Raw genomic sequence first — 24,831 nt, 5'->3', positions numbered from 1 at the left:
CCGTCTGGGTAGCCTCCAGCCCCTTGGTATGAACATCGAATTCTCCAACTTCTGGAAATTCCCTCCCCCTCCCTTCCCCCATCCCAGTTTCACTCTGCCTCCTCCTCCAGCTGCCTATCACCTCCCACATGGTTCCGCTTTCTTCTGCTACCCATAGTGCTTTCCCCTTACGTTCCTTCTTCACCTCTCCTGCCTATCCCATCTCTGCTTCCCCTCCCCCACCCCTTGATCTTTCCTAATTGGTAAGTGCCAGGTGGAAAAACCAACTGTCTCCTTCCCACCCTCCCCCCACCTTCTTTATAGGGCCCCTGCCCCCTCCCTCTTCAGTCCCGACGAAGGGTCTCGGCCCAAAATGTTGTCTGCTCGTTTCCACAGATGCTGCCTGACCTGCTGAGTTCCTCCAGCATGTTGTGCATGTTGCTCCTATTTCTTATGTTCTTATCCTTAGTAGTGTTGGTTGCTAATGCAAATGGTGCATTTCACTGTATGTTTCAATGTACATGTGATAAATAAATTTGAATCTGAGTTTATTGGGAATTTTGTTGCAGTTTTCATCAGGAATTCTTTGTTTGTTGCTGAATCTTTCCTGAGAGCCCAGCTGTGATTCCCACCCCACAGTTCTTTCATCGGCTGAGGCAGTGAAACTTAGCCAGCTTTGGATCAAGCCACTGTCCTTGATCACCGGCGGCATTCTGTCATCTATGCCCACCAGGACCACCAATCTCAAAATGGTTACTTTCCCCAAGCAGTAAGGCTGATCAACACCTCCACCCACTGACCCACCCCTCCACACCCCAACAACCACTACTTTATCATTTCCTGTCAGTCACCTTATGTACTCCTGTACTTAGTCTATGTGCATAAGCTATCTGATGTATTGATATTTATTGTGTTTTTTTATTATCGTATTTTAATCTTATTTTTGTTTTTTTTTGTGCTTCATCAGTTCTGGAGTAAAAATTATTTTGTTCTCCTTGCACTTCTGTCCAGGAAATGACATTAAACAATCCTTGAATGTTGAAGTTAGCAATGTACACACTGGTCATCAATTTTCACCGTTCTCTCCTTACAGATGCTGAATCCACCAGGCTGGGAGGACGGACTGGACAGGGAGACCTCCAGAATGATCATAAATGCAACAAATTTTGTGAGCTTCTATCCAATCTCATCTCTGGACTTCACTCACCTCAATTCTGAACAGATTCCATAACCTACAAACTCACTTGGAACTCACCTTCTCAGTATTTTTTTCTATTTGTGCAATTTGTCGTGTTTTGCACAAAGTTAGTATGTCAGTCTTTGTTTCAAGCATAAGGTGTAGGAGCAAATTAGGCCATTCAGCCCGTAAAGTTTGCTCCACCATTCCATCATAGCTGATTTATTATCACTTTCAATCCTATTCTCCCGTCTTCTCCTCGTACCTTTGACATCCTGATGAATCAAGGATCTATTGACCTCCACTTTAAACATACCCAATGACGTGGCCTCCACAGCTGTCTGTGGCAATGAATTCCATTCTAAAAGGACCTCCCACTAGTTTGAGGCTATACCTATTAGTCCTAGACTCCCCCTACTATAGGAAACATCCCCTCCGTGTCCATTCTAACTAGGCCTTTCAATACTCACTAGGCTTCAGCGAGATCTCTCATTGGTTGTAATGGAACTTTCACCAGCAACTGATCAGACATTAGAAGTTTGAGAGAAGGGAATTTCACTCATTTCCATTGCTTGAGCAGTAAAAGGCAGCAGTGGATCATGCCAGCGTAATAGAGCTTTTGCCAATGACCAAAACATGTTTGGGATTGATTAGCAGGAGGAAATTTAAGGAATGCAGAATCAAGCACAGCGGCCATCACCTGAGTGGACAGAGTCACAGTGGTGATCTTGAGGCATCAGATCTTCGAGGCTTCTGCAAAAAGGGGCTTCAGTCAGAGAAAGCAAAGTATAGAAAAACTCGACCTTGTTTTATTTTCCTTCCCTTCTTTATATCTGCTCAGTTTGGACAGTAAAGATGCCAAGCAGGACAGTTGAATGCTCCTCTTGCGGGATGTGGTGACTACAGCTGAAAGAAGTGCATGCAACTGCAGCTTCTAACAGTAAAGCGGATTGGACATCAACCTTGTGTTGAGACCAGAGAGTGGTAGTGGAGGGTTCCCTCTCTGACTGGAGGCCTGTGACTAGTAATGTGCCACAGGGATTGATGCTGTCCTTCGTTGTTTGTCATCTGTATTAATGACCAGTTAATGTGGTTAACTGGATCAGCAAATTTCCAGTTGACACAAGATTCTAGGTGTAGTGGACATTAAGGAAGGTTATCATGGCTTGCAGAGGGATCTGCATCAACTGGAAAAATGGGCTGATAAATGGCAGATGGAATTTAATGCTGACAAGTATAAGGTTTTACAAGTGCAAGTACGTTTGTATATCTTACACAGTGAACAGAAGGGCACTAAGGAGTGTGGTAGATTGGGTTGTAAATAAAGCTTTTGATACATTGGCCTTCAAAAATCAATGTATTGAGTATAGGAGATGGGATGTTATGGTGAAGTTGTATAAGGCATTGGTGATGTCAAATTTGGAGTATTATGTGTGGTTGTAAACAAGGTTGAAAGAGTACAGAGAAAATTTACAAGGATGTTGCTGGGTCTGGAGTTGTCTGAGTTATAAAAAAAGATTGAATAAGTTTGGAGTGTATTCCTTAGAACATAGAAGACTGAGAGAAGATTGGATAGAGGTGTACAAAATTATGAGGGGTATAAATAGGGTAAATACAGGCAGGCTTTTTCCACTGAGTTTGGGTGGGACTACAACCAGAGATTATGGTTTAAGGGTGAAAGGTGAGACATTTAAGGGGAACATGAGGGGAAACCCATCTTCACTCTGTAGGGCGTGCTAGTGTGGAATGAGCTGCCTGCACAAGTGGTGCACACAAGCTCAATTTCAATGTTTAAGAGAAATTTGGATAGATACACTGATAGTAGGGATATGGACAGCTATTGTCCTGCTGCAGGTTCATGGGAGTAGACAGTTTAAATGGTTTCAGCATGGACTAGATGGGCCAAAGGGTCTGTTTCTCTGGTTTACTTCCATATGACTCTATAGTTTCAGTGAGATCTCTCCATGACCACTCAATCCAGACCTTTCAATATTTGATAGGTTTCAGTGAGATTCCCCCTCATTCTTTTAAACTCCAAAGCCATCAACTGCTCCTCACATGTTAACCCTTTCAGTCCCAGGGTATTTCTCATTAAACTCCTCTTGAACCTCTCCAGAGCCAGCACATTTTTTCTTAAATAAAATGTCCAAAACCTTAACTATACTATATATGTTCAGTTTTTCATAAATTCTATTGTCTTTAATTTTCCCATAAATGCCTGTAAGGAAGTGAATCTCAAGGAGGTATTTGGAAACATGTACATACTTTGATCATAAATTTACTGCATGAAGAAGTTTGTTTATTTATTTAGAGATACAGAGAGGAACAGCCCCTTCTGTCCCAATGAGCTTCACTGCTCAGCAGCCCACCTCTATTAACCCTAGCATACTCACAGGACAATTTGCAATGACCAGTTAACCTACTAATCGTCTCTGAACTGTGGAAGGGAAAAGGAGCAGCCAGAGGAAGACCGACAGAGTGACAGGGAGAACGTAGAAACTCCTTACAGATGGGGCTGGAATTAAACTCCGAACTCCGGAGTTGCACCAGCCACTTCGCCACCGTGGCACCCAGTTGCCCGTCAGGTCTTCTTTCAATCTTCATCCCTTCTTAAATCACACCCTCTAGTTTTTGGTTCTCTTTCGCTGGGAGAAAGGCCATGCATCCAGCCCGTCTGTGCTCCAGTCTGTTAGGAGACTGAGATTTACAAAGTTCTGCTGTACGATGGCAGTTCAGCTGTATGTACACTATTGTTTTGTGAATTTGCTCTGCTAGAATTAACTGTGGCTGTATTGTTCCCTTTCTGAGGGCAGCTGACAGACGAGGAGGTGCAACGAGTCCAGGAAGAGTACATGGGAGACACACAGGACAGGATAGAGATCAGAGATCTACACCTTGAGTTGCTGGGAGATGTGCTTATGTTAGAGCCTACAATCCGAGCTGCAAGATATTTCAGAGGTAAAAGATCCAAACAAGTATCCTGTCTTTAAGTCTCGCACTGTGAATACATAGAACACAAAAGAGTACAGCCCTTCGACTCACAATGTTATGCCAAGCCAATTATGTAAATCATTAAATATCTTCTGTCTGTACAATGTCCATATCCTTGCATTTTCCTCATATTCATCCTAACACAAAATGTCTCCTTAATGTCCCTAATGTATCTGCCACCACCCCAGGCAGCGCATTCTAGGCACGCACCATTCTCTGTATATTTAAAAAAAACTCGCTCTTCATATCACCCTTGAAATTACCTTGTCTTACCTCTCTGAGTAAAAACTTACAACTAATGTCACCCCACCCCCATCACCTTAAAATTATAATCCATATTAGCCATTTCCACCCTGAGAAAAAGGTCTCTGGCTGTCCAAGCGATCTATGGCGCTTATCCTCTTCGACATCCTATAGATTTTATTACCTGTGACATTGTATATTTAACAGTCCAAACTGGTCCCCTCTGCCTGGACTTGGCTTGTATATCTCCATACCTCACCTGTTCATGGGCCTTTCTAAATGCCTCTTAAACAATGCTCTTATATCTGTCTCAACCGCCTCTTCTGGCAATGTGTTCCAGGCATCCACCACTCTCTGCGTATACAGTGGATACTGGTTAATTGGAACACATTTTGGCCTGATTAGCTGAAGGTTCATGGAAATAGTTAAAAAGATATTTTAAAAAAGCTATTATTTAACTGAGTAACAACTTGTGTATTTAGATGAAATACAGAATAAATTAGAACAGTACCAGTAGTACTATAAAACTGCATTAGTTCCTAATAGTTATAGAGCAATTAATCCAGTGTATGCTGCCTTATTCTTTTGATTTGAATGTAAATGAATTAAGTCAGAGCAGACATCAAATAGATAGTCAACTGTCTTTATACAACGCTATCGAAGATTTCATCCTCCAAATCTTCACTTTCATTGCAACATTCAAGATAATTCTTAATACCTTCAAATTTTCCAGTTCCTAACTTGTTGAAGTAGTGAAATCATTTCAATTTCACTCCTGGCCTTTTCCAGCATCTCTAACCTTGAATGCTTGGAACCACAGTGAGCAAAACAGTTCTGAATGGACTGTCTGTTTATTTCTCAACAGCTATTGGTGACAGAAATCACTCTTTCTTGAACACAATTGACACTTTTTTAAAATTCCAAAATGCCTCTTAAACACTGCTATCATATCTGCATCCACCACTCTCTGCATATACAATGGAAATGGGTTAATCCCCATTCCTGTTTCCCCTTTCACCTGATCTCCTAACCTGTCTATCATCTCTCTGGTGAACCTCTCCCTTCCCTTTCTTCCATGGTCTTCGACCCCCTCCTATCAGATTCACCCCTTTACCTCTTTCACCAAGCAACTTCCCAGCTCTTTACTTCACACCCTCCCCCTCTTCCAGTTTTACCTATCAGCTACCACCCTGTACTACTTCCTCCTCTTGCCCCACCTTCTCATTCTGAATTCTTCTCTTCCCTTTCCAGTTCTGATGAAGGGTCTCGGCTGAAAATGTTGCTTGTTAACTCTTTTCCATAGATGCCACCTGGCCTGCTGAGTTCCTCCAATGTTTTGTGTATTATTTTGATATTTTAAACAGTTTGCTCTAAGTATAGCATAGTACCTAACAGCCACACAAATACATGCAAATGACTGTAGTTAGAAACTGTTCAGCAACACACTCCTGACACAATTCAGTGGCACAGTGTCCCAAATAAACAAAGGGAATCCTGGCTATTTTCTCAATTTGTGTTTGTTCTTTAAAAGTTCTCCCAAATGAGCAGTTGCCCTGATTAATCAATGGCTAATTATTTGGAATCCACTGTATTTATTAAAAAAAAACTTACCCCAGACACTTCCATGAAGCTTATCCCCTCTCACCCGAAGCCTAAAACCTCTAATATTTAACGTTTGGGAATTTAACCTGGGAAAAGCACTGACTGTCTCAAAGAACAAAGAACAATACAGCACAGTACAGGCCATTCGGCCCACAATGTTGTGCTGACCCTTAAACCCTGCATCCCATGTAACCTCCACCTTAAATTCCTGTCTATATATACCTGTCTAGTAGTCTCTTAAACTTCACTCGTGTAATTTAATTACACTAAGCTGAGTGTCTCCACTCAGTCTCTGGCACTTCAGAGGAATTTTTATCCACATTTATTCAACCTCTCCTCACAACTTATACCCTTTAATCCGGGCAACATCCTGGTGAACCTCTCCTGCATCCTCTCCAAAGCTTCCACTTCCTTCTTGTAATGAGATGATTGGAACTGTGCACAGTACTCCAAGTGTGGCCTAACCAAACTTTTATACGTGACTTGTCAACTTTTCCACTTGTCGATCATTTCAAAACATAAGAACCTCAAGGAAGTACAAAAAGAAATCTAAAGTTCGAAGTAAGTTTATTAAAGTATAAATGTATCTACATATACAACCCAGGGCATACTTAATAAATCCATAATAGAATAATAACCATAATAGAATCAGCTGCACCAACTTAGACGATCAATGAGTGTACAAAAGCGATAAATGGTGCATTCAAAGATAAAGAAAGAATATTAACAAATAAATGAGCAATAAATATCAAAAACATGAGATGAGGTGTCAATGAAAGTGAGTCCATAGCTCGTGAGAACAGTTCAATGATGAAGTGAAGTTGAGTGAAATTATCCCCTTTGGTTCAAGAGCCTGATGGTTGAGGGGTAATAACAATTTCTAGTTCTAAAAAGAGAATGCACAATATAGTGCCACAGTTACAGAGAAAATACAGGGTGGGCAGTATGCTTGGCACAAGGGCCACAACAAAGTATATTGTGAGGTCAAGAGTTCATTATTATCTGTCTGTTTAGATTTAGATTTAATGTCAGAGAATGTATACGGTACACAACCTGAAATTCGTACTCTTCACAGACATCAATGAAACAAGAGACCCCCCTCAATGAATGATAGAACATCAAAGCCCTAAAACCCCTCTCCCCCCACCCTTTGCAGAAGCAGCAGCAAGCATCAACTCCTCCCTCTTCCTCCCTACACACCAGCAAAAGCACCACTCCCCCCCAACCCCCCCCCCCCCCACTATGCAAACAGCAGCCAATGCCCCCAAACAGATCTTGGTCCAGAGCCCATCAAAACTGCAGTCCATAACCCAGCACTTCAGTATCTCAGCCAGGCTCTCTCCAGTAAGGGAGAGAGGGGTTACTTCTGCACCAATGAGATCAGAGACAAGCAGTCGCTGCTCCAATGTTACAATCTTCCCTGTTGCTTATCCAAGACCTTATCTTGAGGGAAGGAGGGAGGAGTTCTTCCAACAGCAGCCGCCGATTAGCAAACACATGGCCTGCTGTCATCTCGACGTTTCAGTCTCCCGTGACACATCATTTTATGAAATTGACTAGGAAGCAGGTCATCCACCAGACCATTCCCTATGGGCACACATGGACCTGAAAGGTTGGAGGGTCTTGGGACAAATGCAGACAAATGAAACCAGATAAGGGAGACATCTCGGTCAGCACAGATTAGTTTGGCAGAAGGGCTTGTTTCTATGCTATATATCTCCATGACTATCTTGTCCATAGTAAAGAGGACCCAGAGGAAATAAGCACAGGCAAGGGGAGAACGTACAAACTCCTTGGTGACAGCAGAGGGAATCTCTTAATCACTGATCTAACCTCTACCCAGCATCTGGTTAGTAAATTCGCAGTCACTGGAGAACAACATCTGAGGACCTGAGGGCAAGATTGCTGTATCAGAGAGAAATGAGCGATTGTAATAACACTCTAACTTTCCTGTCTTCCCTCCTCAGATGCAAGGTGTCCTGTCTATCTGTATGAGTTCCAGCACAGGACGAGTGCCCTTAGAAAGAAGCGCCCTGATTTTGTGAAGGCTGACCATGGAGACGAGATTGGATATGTCTTTGGTAGTGCTTTCTGGGATGGAGACATTTTGATAAACGGTGAGAAAACCCTTCAGTGACATTGAATGGATGGCACGGTGGTGTAGCGGTTAGCACATTCGCTTTACAGCACCAGCGACGTGAGTTCAATACCTGCCGCTGTCTGTAAAGAGTTTGCAGACTGCTTTGTACCTGTGGATTTTTAATATATAATTTCACAAATAAATGATGAGGTCTAGTTTATTGCCATGCACAGGTACGGTGAAATCCAGGTACAGAGAAAAACTTGCTTGCAGGAGCATCAAGGGAAGGAGGAGGGGAACCAGTGGGAGGTGATGGGCAATTAAGGAAAAGAGAAGGTGTAAGAGGGAAATAAGACAGATGAGCTTGAAGCTAAGATCAAAATGGGGAACTACGATATTGTTGGGATAACGGAGACATGGCTGCAAGGGGATCAGGCCTGGGAATTGAGTGTACCAGGGTATACGTGCTATCGTAGAGATAGAAATATGGGAAGAGGGGGTGGGGTGGCCCTGTTGGTGAGGAATGAGATTCAGTCCTTAGCAAGAGGTGACTTGGGAACAGGGGAAGTAGAGTCTGTGTGGATTGAGCTGAGGAACAGTAAGAGTAAAAAGACCCTAATGGTGTTGTGTACAGGCCCCCAAACAGTAGCGTGGATATTGGGTACAAGTTGATTAGGGAGTTAACATTGGCATGTGCTAAAGGTAATGCAGTCATTATGGGAGATTTCAACATGCAGGTGAACTGGGAGAATCAGGTAGGTGCTGGACCCCAGGATAGGGAGTTTGTGGAGTGTCTAAGGGATGTATTTTTGGAACAGCTTGTGCTTGAGCCAACCAGGAACGAGGCTATTTTGGACTTGGTGATGTGTAATGAACAGGAATTGATAAGTGATCTTGAAGTAAAGGAGCCATTAGGAAGTAGTGATCATAACATGATAAGTTTTCTACAATTTGAGAGGGATAAGGGCAGATCAGAGGTGTCAGTGTTGCAATTAAATAAAGGAGACTACGGAGCCATGAGGGAAGAGCTGGCCAAAGTTAAATGGGTGGATGCCCTGGCAGGAAAGACAGTGGATCAGCAGTGGCAGATATTCTTGGGGATAATACAAAAGATGCAAAAGCAGTTCATTCCAATGAGAAGGAAGGATTCAAAGAGGGGGAAGGGGCCACAGAGGTTGACAAAGGAAGTCAGAGATTGTATAGCATTAAAGAAAAAGAAGTATGACAGGACTAAGTTGAGTGGGAATACAGATGATTGGGAAAGTTTTAAGGAACAGCAGATCTTGACTAAAAAAGCAATATGGAGAGAAAAAATCAGGTATGAGCTCAGTCTAGCCAGGAATATAAAAGGGGATAGCAAAAGCTTTTTTAGCTATGTGAAGAGAAAGAAGATAGTTAAGAACAATGTTGGCCCCTTGAAGAATGAATTGGGAGAAATTGTTATGGGAAACAGGGAAATGGCAACAGAATTTAATGCGTACTTTAGATCTGTCTTCAGCAGGGAGGACACAAGCAATCTCCCAGATGTATGGATGGGCCAGGGTCATAAGAAATCAGAGGAATTGAGATAGGTTGACATTAGGAAAGAAACTGTGATGAGTAGACTGGTAGGACTGAAGGCTAATAAATCCCTGGGTCCAGATGGTCTGCATCCGAGGGTTCTAAAAGAGGTGGCTCAGGAAATTGCGGATGCATTGGTAATCATTTTCCAATGTTCCTTAGATTCAGGATCAGTTCCTGAAGATTGGAGAGTGGCTAATGTTATCCCACTTTTCAAGAAGGGAGGGAAGGAGAAAACGGAGAACTATCGCCCTGTTAGCCTAACGTCAGTCGTGGGGAAGATGCTTGAGTCCATTATTAAGGATGAAATAGTGGCACATCTTGATGGCAGTAATAGGATTAGGCCGAGCCAGCATGGATTTACCAAGGGCAAATCATGCTTGACTAATCTGTTGGAGTTTTTTGAGGGTGTAACAAGGATGTTAGACGAGGGTAAGCCAGTGGATGTTGTGTACCTAGATTTTCAGAAGGCATTCGATAAGGTGCCACATAGGAGATTGGTGAGTAAAATCAGAGCTCATGGCATTGGGGGCAGGGTTTCAACATGGATAGAAAACTGGTTGGCAGATAGAAAGCAAAGGGTAGCAGTGAATGGGTGTTTCTCGGACTGGCTGGAGGTGACTAGTGGGGTACCACAGGGCTCTGTATTGGGACCACAGCTCTTTACGATTTATGTCAACGATTTAGATGAGGGCATTGAAAACTTTATCAGCAAGTTTGCTGACGATACTAAACTGGGTGGCAGTGTGACATGCGAAGAGGACGTTAGGAGAATACAGGGAGACTTGGATAGGCTGGGTGAGTGGGCAGATACTTGGCAGATGTCATTCAATGTGAATAAATGTGAAGTTATCCACTTTGGAAGCAGGAACAAGAGGGCAGAGTATTGTCTGAACGGTGTAGAGTTAGGTAAGAGAGAAATGCAAAGAGACCTAGGAGTCCTAGTTCATCAGTCAATGAAGGTGAATGAGCAAGTGCAACAGGCAGTGAAGAGGGCAAATGGAATGTTGGCCTTTGTTACAAGGGGAATTGAATACAAGAGCAAGGATGTCCTTTTGCATTTGTACAGGGCCCTGGTGAGACCACACCTGGAATATTGTGTACAGTTTTGGTCTCCAGGTTTAAGGAAGGACATTCTGGCAATTGAGGAAGTGCAGCATAGATTCACTAGGTTGATTCCTGGGATGGTAGGGCTGTCTTATGCAGAGAGATTGGAGAGATTGGGCTTGTACGCACTGGAATTGAGGAGATTGAGAAGGGATCTGATTGAAACGTTTAAGATAATTAAAGGATTTGATAGGATTGAGGCAGGAAATATGTTCCAGATGTTGGGAGAGTCCAGTACCAGAGGGCATGGATTGAGAATAAGAGGTCAGTTATTTAAAACAGAGTTGAGGAAAAACTTCTTCTCCCAGAGAGTTGTGGAGGTGTGGAATGCACTGCCTCGGAAGATGGTGGAGGCCAATTCTCTGGATGCTTTCAAGAAGGAGCTAGATAGATATCTGATGGATAGGGGAATCAAGGGATATGGGGACAAGGCAGGGACTGGGTATTGATAGTGAATGATCAGCCATGATCTCAGAATGGCGGTGCAGACTCAAGGGGCCGAATGGTCCACTTCTGCACCTATTGTCTATTGTCTACTGAAACCAGAATGGGAAATAGAAGAAGAAGAGGGGGGCACTTATATAGTGCCAGCGTCCAGGTTCAACTCCTACCACTGTCTGTAAGGAGTTTGTATGAGTTCCCTCCAGGTGATCCGGTTTCTTCCCACATTCCAAAGATGTACGGGTTTGTAAAGGTGAATAAGTTGTTTGCATGCTACATCAGCACCGGGAGCATGATGATACTTGCGGGCTGCCCCCAGCACATCCTCAGACTCTCCTCAGTGGAAAAGCCTGCTTGCGTTTACCCTCTCTACTACATAACCCACATAATTTCTGTCTAATCTCCCTCATTCTTCCACAAATAATGTCCAGACCAAATTAGCCTTTCCCAATAACTTGGGTCCTCAAGTCCTGGCGACACCACTGTAAAATTTTCTTAGCAAGTACTAGTCTCACCCATCCTGACTGGAGAAAGTCTGCTTGCATTTACCCAATCTATACCCCTCATGACTTTGTTTACCCTAACTTCACTTGCGGGACCTAGCATCCCCACATTGTGTTAATGTTATCCCCTGCGGATATGCTTAAAGGTGACTGACCTCGATTGCTATCAGTTTCTCAGTGTCAGGCTCTGCCCGAGCCTCAGAGATCTCATTGATGGTGTGACTTTTCCAGGGAGTATGACTGCTGAGGAGATGGCATTGAGCAGAACTATAATGAAATACTGGGCCAACTTTGCCAAGACTGGGTAAGCAACATGTTTGATTCTTGAGGGCTTGGAGGGAAGGACAACCTGGGGTCTCTTTCTATACTGCAGTGCTCTAGGCTCTCAGCTCCCCTCTCATTGGGCAGCTACTGTCAGAGTCCCCTGGGTGGCAAACCGCAGTGCGTTTTGTAGGCAGTGTTGGGTGTGCAGTGTGGCGGAACGTCTGCGGAACCTGAGCTGTTTGCCGTGGTTGAGTGCTTCACAGTAAATCACACAAAATAAGTTGGAGGAACTCCACAGGTCAGGCAACCTCTACGGAGAGGAATAAACATTCTTGGGCCAAGAACCTTCATCAGGACTAGAAAGGAAGGGGGAAGAAGCCAGAATAAGCAGGGAGGGTAGTGGAGAAGAAGGAAGAAGTACTAGCTGCCAGGTGATAGGTCAGAGCTAGTGAAGGGGAAGGGGAGTGGATGGGAGAGGCTGTGAAATGAGAAGCTGGGAGGTGATAGGTGGAAGAAGAAAATGACTGAATCTTCATGATTTTAGATTGTTCAGTGTCATTTCCAGTACACAAATTGTACAGGAGAATGAAATAATTGTTACTCCAGATCTGATGTAGCACAAAAAAAAAACACAATTAAATAAAGAACAATAAAAAAAACACAATAAATATGAATACATTAGACAGCTTATATACATTAATTGCGTGGCCATAAAGTGATGTTTGGCACAGGAATGTCTGTACATCAGGTGACTGACTGGAAATGATAAAGTAGTGGTGGTGGGGGGTGTGGAGGGGTGGGTTAGCGGGTGGAGGTGTTGATCAGCCTTACTGCTTGAGGAAAGTAACTGTTTTTGAGTCTGGTGATCCTGGTGTGGATGCTATGTAGCCTCGTCTCTGATGGGAGTGGGACTAACAGTCCTTGAGCAGGGTGGGTAGGGCCCTTCATGATGTTACTGGCCCTTTTCCAGCACCTTTCTGTATATATGTCCTTGATGGTGGTTAGGCTGGTGCCAGTGATGCATTGGGAAGTTCTGACTACCTGTTGAATCTTGAGTGAACCATACCCCTAATGTGTAGGTTACTGCTTGCAGGAACCCCAATGGCGAGGGACTGGCACTGTGGCCACTCTATGATCAGAGTGAGAGCTACCTGCAGCTGAACCTGAAGCCGACGGTTGGGATGAAGCTGAAGGAACATCGAATGAAAATCCTGACCAAAGTCTGGAATCCCCAAGCTGGGAGCGAGATCAAACAAACCCCAGAGAACCTTGCTGGGGCAGAGACCGAGCAAAGCTCAACAGGTGATAAAGGCCAGAAAGTAGAACTGTAGCCTCCAGCAAGCACATGTTAAACCCCCGGCTTAAATGAACTAACTCTGTGAGCCTGCTTCCAGCTGGGTATCCTCAATGCCACTGGAATGGTTACGCCAATCCGGTTAAGCAAAATGAGGGGTGCAGAAGCCTTTCAGCTGATCTAACCCAACTCATTCACTAACAAATTCTCTTCAACCCATCACCTCTATAGGCAGTTGACAACAGCTTGCTTTCCCTTACACAAAGTGCTGGAGGAACTCTGCAGACAGACAGCATCTATGGAAGGAATACAACAGTCAAAGTTTTGGGCTGAGATCCTTCACTTAGAATGCTACAGAATCTGGAATCTCTGGTATTGATGATTTCTTGCCCAGTTTGGAGGAAGCGTCACCTGATCTGAAACATTCCAGTTTCTCTCTCCAGGGACACTGCCTTACTGACTGACTTCACACGTGCTTGGTTTGGTCCAGTTTCCTCCTACAAACCAACGATTAAGAGGTTAAGTACTGGTTAAGAGGTTAATTGGTCATTGTAAATTGACCTGTGATTAGGCTAGTGGTAAAATAGGTGGGTTGCTGGGCGATGCAACTCTTAGTGGCAGAAGGGCCTGTTCTACACTGCATCTCTAACTAAAGTTAACAGTTGACTTCACAACAGTTGTTTCCCTGTTGAAGAGATCCAAGCTCCACCACCTCCTGGATCCATTTCCTAACTAGATTCTTGAAAGGTCTGGTTCTCATCTCTGCACCTCAGTATGAGGGTGTCCATCACAAGGATAGCTTTCATCTCTTTACTCTGTGTTACGTATCCTGTAACTAGATAACTCACCAGCAAAGATAGAGAGGTCCATTGGAGTCTGATGGCACTATTTTCAAACGTTTTATTCAAAAGGGGAGCACAAAAAACAGGGTTAATACAAACATTCAAATTGAATATGTAAGTAAAACTCAATCTAAAACGTGGGTATAGCAATAATCATCATTATGAAATAATCTCGACTGTTGTCTAGGGGATAATATATTGTCCGTTGGAAATATAAAAGTCACTCAGAAGTCTGCAGACTTTTGCCCTCCGGCTGGGTTTCACGTGTTTTAGAGGGATCGGTGAAAACGAAAAGAGAACTTGCCCGGGTCTTTACGCAGCCACTCCGTTAAATCAGGAGAGCGTTGTTTTCCCCTTTGTTAGTGTGTTGTCTTTCTCGGTATCATCAGTCACCCACTCCCTAGGCCAAAGGAGTTAGGAGCGCACGTGGCGTTGCGCGGCTTCCAGCTCTCTTGGGAGCGTTGAGCGATCGAGTTCTTCGGGAGCGTCTCTCTCTCTGGGGTACCGCCTCCTGCAGCCCCCTTTTATCTTTACCTGCCGAGTTGTGGCTGTCCATCAAAGTAGGGTGATGCAATCTCCACCCCCACATTGCTCGAGGGTATTCATGCCCATGATAGTTGTCACGTAGCCGGGACATGCACGTGACACAGGTGCCCCTACGAACAATGGTCAAAACCGTTGCATTGTCTCTCGCTTCCAAGTCCCGAATTAATAGCGATCTTGCGATTCTCCGGAAGGAGGGGGCTGCTCCCGCTCCTTCGGCCCCTCAGAGCTGTGATACCTTCATAACACCTGTCACTTCCTTCAACACCCTGCATAGATCAGCCCCAATGCCAAAACTCCAGTTTCCTTATCGTGTAGTCCCTGAGGTCAAAGTTTCATTTGGATAAATCTGAACTTCTACAGAGGCCAGTCTCTCCTTGATTGGGCAGGGTCCAACCAGTGTGTATATTAGTGTGACACACCCTCCAACCTATCCACTCCAGTCCTCTCTGTAAAGGCTAGCATTTCATCAGTTTTTCTGTAATTTTCCAGAGTTTAATAGTCTATGTACATGGTCCAGTGAGTCTCCAGTGTAATTGCTGCTATCCTTTTACTGATTGTAAGGTACAAAGTTCTATTCTTCAACAGGCTTGAATTTTCCTACACTAATATCTGTTTGCCATAATTGTTCCTCTATTTGCTTAAATATTTCTTTATAATTTAAAGGTGTCACTGTAACCTGAATATTGACCCGTTCACCAATCCCAATCCGTATTTCAGATTCAGATTTATTTATCATATGGACATGGAAGCACACAGGGAAATGCATCATTTAACAACCAACACAATCTAAGGATGAGCCGCCATGGTAGCGTAGCGGTTCGTGCGACCCTATTACAGCTCGGGCGTGCATTTCGGATTTCAATTCTGGTGTCCTCTGTAAGGAGTTTGTACATCCTCGATGTAGAGTGCTCTGGTTTCCTCCCACAGTCCAAAGACGTATCAGTTAGAAGATTAGTTGGACATTGTAAATTACCCTGTGATTAGGCTGGGGATAGATCAGTGGGGTGCTGGCAGTGCGGATTGAAGGGCCAAATCAATCAATCAATAAATAAGTAAATAAACGTGTTGGGGGCTGCCCGCAAGTGTCGCCACAATTCCAGTCGCAACACAGCATGCTCACCACAAACAACTGATCCTCCACCATTTTAGTAGCCAAGTGAATAATTTGCATTAATTTTCATTTGCTGCAAGTCACAGAAACAGCATTTTTGAGGGGGACTTTATCAAGTGCCAGTGGAGGTCCGTTAAATATTGTGACGCTTCGGGAGAGGTATGGTTGACAGCCTGCCCCTGCATTTCTAATGATCAGTGCTGCTTAATGTTATGTTAAAATGCTTTTGTGGGATTATGGTGTGAAGTTCAAATTCATTTATTACATTTTAGCTTGGGTTATACAGTTATTTGCTTGTGTATTTGTGGGTCACCCAAAATGTAACTGGGGTTTGCGATGGACACCTCCCCTGTCTGTATTAGACTGAGCTGTTCTCTCTCTGGGTCATGGTGCTCAGTCTGTTTTCAATTTATCACAATAAAACAGTTGTTGAGTTTAACAAGATTCGTTGTCTGTTATTATCGACTAAATGCTCACCACAGTATCATTCACTGCTCTGGTTATCTCTTCAAAAACTTTACTGAGGCAGAACAACCTCTGTAGCCTCTCGCTGATCACCTGAAAATCATCATGGAGGTCTGATAAACAACTTCCTGACCACAGATACCAAGCTTACCAGTCTCTGTTGTCTGCTCTCTCAAACAATTTTCTTCAATAGTGTGTAAAGTTGTGCAATTTTTCAAATAGATTTTCCAAATAGATCCAATTGGATCAAGTGAGCTTTAGAAGCTTCATGTCTTCTGCAGTGTTGTTGCCGACTTACTTTCAAAGCTGGTGTTGGAAACCATCTGTGGGTTTGTCGTCACCTTTGCAGTTTCTTTTATCATGATTCTTTTTACTAACTTAACATAGGTGATTCATTAACCATAATCAGATAATAGTTACGAAGGAGGAACAACTCTAATGGGCAGAAGGGTGCAGAGTGGCCCATGCCCCCCCCCTTTTGGAGAATCGCAAAATGTTACTATTTCGATGCTGCTAACGAGAGAGTAAGAGAGACAAAAGAAAACAGGCCAGGACATCTGTTACTGATCACAGCCTGAGAGAGAGTTATGCTTATCCACCATGTTATGACTCCCGAAAGACTTATGACTGCAGAGAGGGCTGTTTACATGGTACCATTTTGCTCATTAAAATTCCTCAGTGGACAGCTAGAGTGGGCTGGTTTGATTGGTTAAGCCATTCAAAACGGATTGACCCTGTGAGTAGGGATAAAAGTGAGGTTGGGGAGACACCCCTCAGACACACCAGGAGACACACTCGTGAGCACTGTTTGAGTACTGGGACCCACGAGAAAGTGTGGGGCATTGGGGACCGAACGGATCGGTCAATTGTAACTCACAGTGTTTATAGCGAGGCTGGTGGGGGCTTGTGTGTGTGTCCACCCTTGCCTGGGTGACGAGTCCACCACAGAAGAATGGTCTAGCTAAAGGACGGAGGGGTCATACTTGAATGGCCACAGCAACAACTCGACGGATCAAGAAAATAAAGGAAGGTTTGACCGGCTGTCATATCTCTCTATCTCTCCCTCTCCCTCTCCCTCTCCCTCCCCCTCCCCCTCCCCCCTCCCTCCCCCTCCCCCTCCCCCCTCCCTCCCCCTCTCCCTCTCGCTCTCTCTCTCTCTCTCTCGTGATTAAAACACCAGAACCAACAACTACCTCAGCCTGCATGAACTGAACTGAACTTTATATTTCCATATGACAATTCATTATCCCCTAGACAACGATAGAGCTTGTTTATTATTGAATATTATTATACTCACACCTTTAGGTTTAGTATTGCTAACGTGTATTATCTGTATATTTGCTTTGATATTGTTTTGTATATTTTACTAATAACCACTTGAAAATAGTACCACCAGACTCCAACGGATACTTCTATCTTTGCTGGTAAGACACCCAGTTACGGGGTATGTAACATTATCTTTCGGGAAATAATGTACCATTAATCTTCTACAGTAAAGAACAAACCATAGTATTCAAACACGAGGAAATCTGCAGATGCTGGAAATTCAAGCAACACACATGAAGTGATGGTGGAACACAGCAGGCCAGGCACCATCTATAGGAAGAAGTACAGTCTATGTTTTGGGCCAAGACCCTTCATCAGGACTGAGTATTCAACTTGTCTGCATTTTTTTCTGGTTTCAATGAATAATCCTTGATCAAACACAGAACATTACAGCACAGTACAGGCCCCTCAGCCCAGCATGTTGTTATGATCTTTTAACCATCACTAAGTCCACTGCCCACCAGCACCTTTACTTCCCGAGAAAGCTGAAGAAATTTGGCCTGTCCCTTAAAACCCTCACTAATTTTTGTAGGTGCACCGTAAAAAGCATTCTTCTAGAGTTTAATTCGATTTGTACTTCAGGAAGCGCAGAATCAAATATCGCTGTGATGATTATACGCTCTAGTATCAATTGTTTGGCGACAAAGTAAAGTAAAGATCAATCTAACCCCTCCCTCCCACAGAACCCTTTTTTTGTCATCCATATGCCTTTCTAAGAGTTATTTAAATGCCCCAAACTTTGTCATCATCCCTGACAGGGCGTTCCACACACCCACCAATCTGTGTGTAAAAAAAAATCTCCCATATACTTTCCTCCAATCACCTTAAAATTATTGCCCCGTGTATTAGCCATCTCCTCTAATAAAGTCTAACATATTATATACCTGCTTAACTACCTGATAAACTTGCATAGCAACTTGACCCAGAGACCCCTCTGTTCTTTCAAAGTTGTCATTGAAAACTTTTGTGTGGCTTTTGACACAAGGGTGAGAAGGAATACCCCCTTGATCCTGCTGGCCTATCAGTGAGATCACAGCTCACCTTTTGCTGCACTCACTCTCCATCTCTGGATTCTCTCTACCTAAAAGTCTTGCAAGGTGCATTAAAAAGGGTGTATGGTGGGAGGACAGGAGGATGAATTCGGGGATCTGGTGGAGACCTTTATCAAATGGTGCAAGCTGAATCATCTGCAGCTCAACATTAGTAAGACAAAGGAGACAGTGATGGTGTTGCAGACTATTCTTGAAGGGGCGGGTGAGTAGCCAGAAGTTGTGGTACATATTGGTACCAATGATATAGAAAGGAGAGGGGTAGAGGTCCTGTGCTGCAAGGTTAGGGAGTTAGGAAGGAGGCTGAAGAGTAGGACCTCCAAGGTGGTAATCTCTGGACTACTCCTCATGCAACGAGCTAGGGAAGGTCAGAACAGGAATTTAGCACAGCTGAATGAGGAGAAGAGGCAGGGCTCAAGTTCTTGGATTTGAACTGGAGGCAATCCAATACCTTGAGAGTAAGGTCTGCTAATACTATTGGGGAGGGTTTAAATGAGATTTATGGGGGGGGGGAATCAAAGTAAAGAGTCAAGGGATGGGCAGTTGGCACACAAGTAAGGAAGTTTGTGAGGAAGGAAGGATAGGCAGATGATAGAGCAAAGATGCACTCAGCTAGATGGTTTGAGATGTGTCTATTTTAATGCAAGGAGTATCATAAACAAGGTGGGTGAACTTAGAGCGTGGATCAATATGTGGAACTATGACATTGTGGCCATTACAGAGACCTATTTGTCTCAGGGGGAGTAATGGCTGGACATTAGATGTTTCAAGAAGGACAGGGAGGGAGGTAAAAGGTGGGGGTGTGACATTACTAATGAGGGATAGTATCACGGTTGCAGAAAAGGAGGAAGTGTTGGATGGATGGTCTACTGAGTCAATGTGGATGTAAGTTAGAAACAGGAAGGGGGCAATAACTATACTGGGTGTTTTTATAGACCCCCCCCCCAATATTAACAGGAACATCGAGGAGCTGGTAGGGAGGCAGATTCTGGAACGGTGCAGTAATATTAGGGTTGTTGTGATGGGTGATTTTAACTTTCCTAAAATTGATTGGCATCTCCTTAGAGCAAGGGGTTTGGATGAGGTGGAATTTGTTAGGTTCAAGATGGTTTCCTGATGCAATATGTAGATAAGCCAATTAGAGGAGAGGCTGTACTTGATCTGGTATTGGGAAATGAACCTGGTCAGGTGCCAGATCTCTCAGTGGGAGAGCATTTTGGGGGCAGTAATCACAACTCTGTCTCCTTTAGCAGGATGCTGGAGAAGGACAGGTGCAGACAATTTGGGAAAATATTTAATTGGGATAATGGGAAATATGATGCTATTAGGCAGGAACTTGGCAGCAGATCTTCTCGGGGAAATGCACGGCAGAAATGTGGCAAATGTTCAGGGACATTTGCATAGCACGTTGCTTAAGTATGTTCCATTGAGGCAGCGAAAGGATGGTAGAGTAAAAGAACTATGGTATACAAAGGATGTAAATTATCTAGTTAAGAAAAAAAGAAAAGCTTACGTAAGTTTCAAGAAACTAGGTGCTGTTAAAGCTCTAGAAAATTACAAGGTTGCCAGGAAGTTTACCAATGAAATTAGGAGAGCTGGAGTGGGCCATGAGAAGGCCTTGGTAAGCAGGTTTAGGGAAAACCCCAAGGCATTCTAGAAGTATGTGAAGAGCAAGAGGATGAGCTGTGTGACAATAGGACCAATCAGGAGCGATGGTGGAAATGTGTGCATGGAGTCGGAGGAGGTAGCGGAGATACTCAATGAATACTTTGCTTCAGTATTCACTATGGAAAAAGACCTTGGCAATTGCAGGGATAACCTAAAGCAGACTGAAACACTTGAGCATTTAGACATTAAGAAAGAGGATGTGCTGGAGCATTTGAAAAGCATAAAGTTAGATAATTTGCTGGTCTAGCTGAGATACACCCCAGGCTACTGTGGAAAGTGAGGGAAGAGATTGCTGAACCTCTGGTGATGACCTTTGCATCATCAATAGGGACGGGAGATGTTCCAGAGGATTGGAAGGTTACAGCTGCTGTTCCCTTGTTCAAGAAAGGGAGTACAGATAACCTAGGAAATTAGAAAAGTGAGTCTTACTTCAGTAGTGGGCAAGTTGTTGGAGAAGATCCTGAGAGGCAGGATTAATGGGCACTTGGAGAGACATAACCTGATTAGGGATAGTCAGCATGCCTTTGGCAAGGGTAGGTCGTACCTTACGAGCCTGATTAAATTCCTTGAGGATGTAAAACACATTGATGAAGGTAAAACAGTGGATATAGTGTATATGAATTTCAGTAAGGCATTTGATAAGGTTCCCCATGCAAGACTCATTCAGAAAGTAAGGAGGCATGGGATACAAGGAGACCTTGCTTTGTGGATCCAGAATTGGCTTGCCCACAGAAGGCAAAGGGTGGTTGTAGATGGTTTGATTCTGCATGGAAGCCGGTGACCAGTCGTGTTCTGCAGGGGTCTGCTCTGGGACCCCTCCTCTTTGTGATTTTTTTTTAAATATAAATGACCTGAATGAGGAAGTGGAAGGGTGGATTCGTAAGTTTGCTGATGACACAGAAGTTGGGGGTGTGGTGGATAGTCTGGAGGGTTGTCAGAGGTTACAGCGGGATATTGATGGGATGCAGAACTGATCTGAGAAGTGACAGATGGAGTTCCACCCAGATAAGTATGAAGAGGATCATTTCAGTAGGTCAAATTTGAAGACAATGTAATATTAATAGTAAGACCCTTGGCAGTGTAGAAGATCAGAGAGATCTTGGAGTCTGTGTCTACATGACACTCAAAGCAGGTTGACAATGTTGTTAAGAAGGCATATAGTGTGTTGGTCTTTATCAACCGTGGGACTGAGTTCAAGAGCCATGAGGTAATATTACAGCTATATAAGACTTTGGTTAGACCCCACGGAGTACTGTGTTCAATTCTGGTCACCTCACTACAGGAAGGATGTGGATGTCATAGAGAGTGCAGAAGAGATTTAAAAGGATGTTACTTGGATTGGAGAGCATGCCTTATGAGAATAGGATGATGAACTTGGCCTTTTCTACTTGCAGCCACGGAGGATGAGAGGTGACTTGATAGAGATGCATACGATGGAAAGCATTGATCATGTGGATAGCCAGAAGCTTTTTCTTAGGGCTGAAATGGCTAACATGAGGGGACATAGTTTTAGAGTGCTTGGAAGGGGGTACAGGGGCATGTTAGAGGTAAGTTTTTCCACACAGAGAGTGGTGGATGCATGGAATGCATTGCCAGCAACAGTAGTGATGGATACAATGGGGTCCTTTAAGAGACCCTTAGATATGTAAATGGAGCTGAGAAAAATAGGGAAATTCCAGGCAGTTTCTAGAGTCAGTTACATGGTCAGTACAACATTGTGGGTTGAAGGGCCTGTAATATGCTATGTTCTGGGTATGTTTTTAGGAAGACTAAGCCTACACTGCTCCCTGTTACTATTGATGGCAGGACGTGGATGTGGTGAGTATCTGGGGACTGCACTGGATGATTCTTCTTCATTCTTACCCTCGGCCATTAGGCTCTATAATCAGTCAACCTATAGTTGGGGAGGGGATGATTCCCACCCCCCTTAGACTGTTTGAAGAAACTTATTTTCTTTATTCTTTCTACTTCTAATATTTATATCTGTGTATTTGCAATGCCACTGTGACACTGTAATTTCCTTTGGGAAATGACATTCCACCCATGTCATACGACATAGTAAAGTATCGATCTATTATACTTCTAGTAGCAAACTTCTTGCATTTCTTTTACCTGAGAAGGCAGGGTTTCATCCAGATTTTGTCTTCGTGCTTCCCTCCGTTTATACCGCCTGACTGGTTTGTTTCATCGCTCTAGAGCTCTTCCCCATGGGAATCTACTCTGGTTCCATTCCACAGTGAGTAGCTTGTCGACATCTCTCCCTGTGTTTTGCCCATGAGCGGATTGTCTCAGATTCCTGACGATCGTCCCTGTCATCCTTGCATACTCCCCTGAAATCGAGAATCTCCACGAGGTCTTTTACATCCCTTCCAGTGGAGCATTACACTGCACCTGAGAACATTAGAAAGTCATAAACACAAGAGATTCTGCAGATGCTGGAAAAACAGAGGAACTTTCGCAAAATGCTGCAGGAACTCAGCAGGTCAGGCAGCATCTATGGAGGGAATAAACAGTCAATGTTTCAGAACAAAACCCTTCATCAGGATTAAAAGGGGGGGGTGAAGCTAGAATAAGAAGGTTGGGGGCGGAGGAGTGCAAGATGGCAGGTGATAGGTGAGACCAGGTGGGGGTAAAGGGCTAAAGAAGAAGGAATCTAAGAGGAGAGGACAGTGGACCATGGAGGAAAGGAAGTGAGGAAGGGAACCAGAGAGAATGATGGGCAAGTAAGGAGAAGGGTACCAGAATGGGGAATGGAGAAAGAGATGGCCAGGGGAAGTGATATCCAGAAGTTAGAGAAATCGATACTTGTCCCATCAGGTAGGACGCTAGTCTAGGTGGACTCCAACCTGATGGCATGAACATCAATTTACATTAGAAAGTCAAACCAGTGTAGGACTAGTGATATTAATAGATGGCTAATGAGTTGAACATGGGAGTTGAGACATTATGTTGCAAATAGTTTTGGTCACCCTGTTACAGAAAAGACATGGTAAAACTAGAAAGATTGCAGAAAAAAAATTACAAGGATGTTGCCAGGACTAGAGGGCCTGAGTTCTAGGAGGAGGTTAGCCAGCCTGGGTTTTTATTCCAGGGGATTTAGGAGAATGAAAGGTGACCTTGTAGAGATGTTTAAGATGGTCAGAGACATGGATAAGGTGGATGGTAACAGTTTTTTGCCAGGGAAGGGGAGTCCAAAACGAGGGTCATAGGTTTAGGGGAAAGATTTGAAAGGGATCTGAGGGGAAACGTTAACATACAGAGGGTGGTGAGTAAATGGAATGGGCTGCCAGAGGTTGAGATGTTAATAGTATCATGTTTAGGTGGAGGGCTGGAGATGCATCTCTTCCAAGAGAGATGTAAATCACACCTTCCCTGGCTATTCTGCAGGTCACCCTTGAGCAAGGGGTAGCACCCGCTTAGCCCCTTGATCAGGGTCATAAGGAGCCATGGGAGCAGGTGGTGCATGGTCCTATGAGTAGCTGGGGAACATCACAATTCCTGGTAATGCAATCACTGACACCAGGCAGACAATCTCTGAAGAGTATTGATAATGACTGGGGTCACCCATCTTATAAAGACACTGCTCAGAAGAAGGCAACGGCAAAGCACTTCTGTAGAAAAATTTGCCAAGAACATTCATGGTCAAAGACCATGATCACCCACATCATACAACACAGCAGAAGATGATGATAATGATGATGAGTATCATTAAAGAAACGCTTGGACAGGTACATGAAGGGACAAGGTGTTGAGGGATATAGGCTGAACATGAGAAATTGGGATCTGTGTGGGCACAGAGGTCAGCATAGACTAGTTGGGCCAAAGGGCCTATATCCATGCTGTATTGCTCTGTGACTATTATCAAGCTGCCATTTCAGCCTCTGCCGGTTCCATGCCTTCATCCACCAATTCTTCAGCTTTCTCATGCCCAGGAAGGATTGGAAGAATGCCCCTCTCCAAACCACAGATCCTGCTGACTCTAACTTTGGTTCCAATGGCCCTGGACACCTCCAGACCATTATCCCTGTTGTCTCCTGCTCAGACCTCAATTTGATCATCTGCCTTCAAACACGGATCTCTGATAGCCCTGAATGCTTCCAGACTGGTGTCACAAATGTCGCCAATCCCAGTTCCAATGACCCTAATGTCCTCAGACTACAAATTGTGCAGTCTCTAGCTCTGGCTGCAGCCCAAACCTCAGCTGACAGTACCCCCGGTCGAAGACCTTCATCGTTGCCTCTGGGCCATTGGGCTCCATTATCCCAGCATCGCCCTCCAGACCCAGAGCTCTCAGGTTTCACGGTCACCATTTAGGTCCTCGGAGCCTCCATCCTCCTCCCACCCCACCTTATCCGAACATCCTAATCCCCCCCCTAACCTCTAATGCCTTAAACTCTCCTCCCTCCTTCAATTGTAGCTCTAACATTTACTTCCTTCACTGTTCCTGTCAACCTTCCCCTCTCTGAGATGGAAAGTGCTGTCCCATTTGCCCACACTTCAGTGAGTTTGTGATGTTGATCTCTTACCCCATCACCTCTGTCTCCTAGTCCAACTTCTTTGGCAAGGGTTCCCCATCCTGCACC

At 44.1% G+C, this 24,831-nt stretch overlaps 1 protein-coding gene across 1 annotated transcript in view; it reads left to right on the top strand.

The window, feature by feature from the left end:
* The window catches only part of LOC132407056 (fatty acyl-CoA hydrolase precursor, medium chain-like), a 50,728-nt gene extending 34,544 nt beyond the window's left edge, over positions 1–16,184 (top strand). Inside the window, exons 9-13 of the mRNA XM_059993302.1 lie at positions 1,073–1,147; positions 3,970–4,114; positions 7,960–8,109; positions 11,915–11,987; positions 13,041–16,184. Coding sequence (XP_059849285.1) covers positions 1,073–1,147; positions 3,970–4,114; positions 7,960–8,109; positions 11,915–11,987; positions 13,041–13,278 — 681 coding nt within the window. The 3' untranslated portion in view covers positions 13,279–16,184. The remainder of the gene's footprint in view (positions 1–1,072; positions 1,148–3,969; positions 4,115–7,959; positions 8,110–11,914; positions 11,988–13,040) is intronic.
* The last annotated feature ends 8,647 nt before the right edge of the window (positions 16,185–24,831 follow it).

Source organism: Hypanus sabinus, chromosome 17 (assembly GCF_030144855.1).
Source record: "Hypanus sabinus isolate sHypSab1 chromosome 17, sHypSab1.hap1, whole genome shotgun sequence".
In the NCBI taxonomy this organism is placed as follows: domain Eukaryota; kingdom Metazoa; phylum Chordata; class Chondrichthyes; order Myliobatiformes; family Dasyatidae; genus Hypanus; species Hypanus sabinus.
Note: the sequence above shows the minus strand (reverse complement) of the source record. Positions and strands in the feature narration are given on the sequence as shown.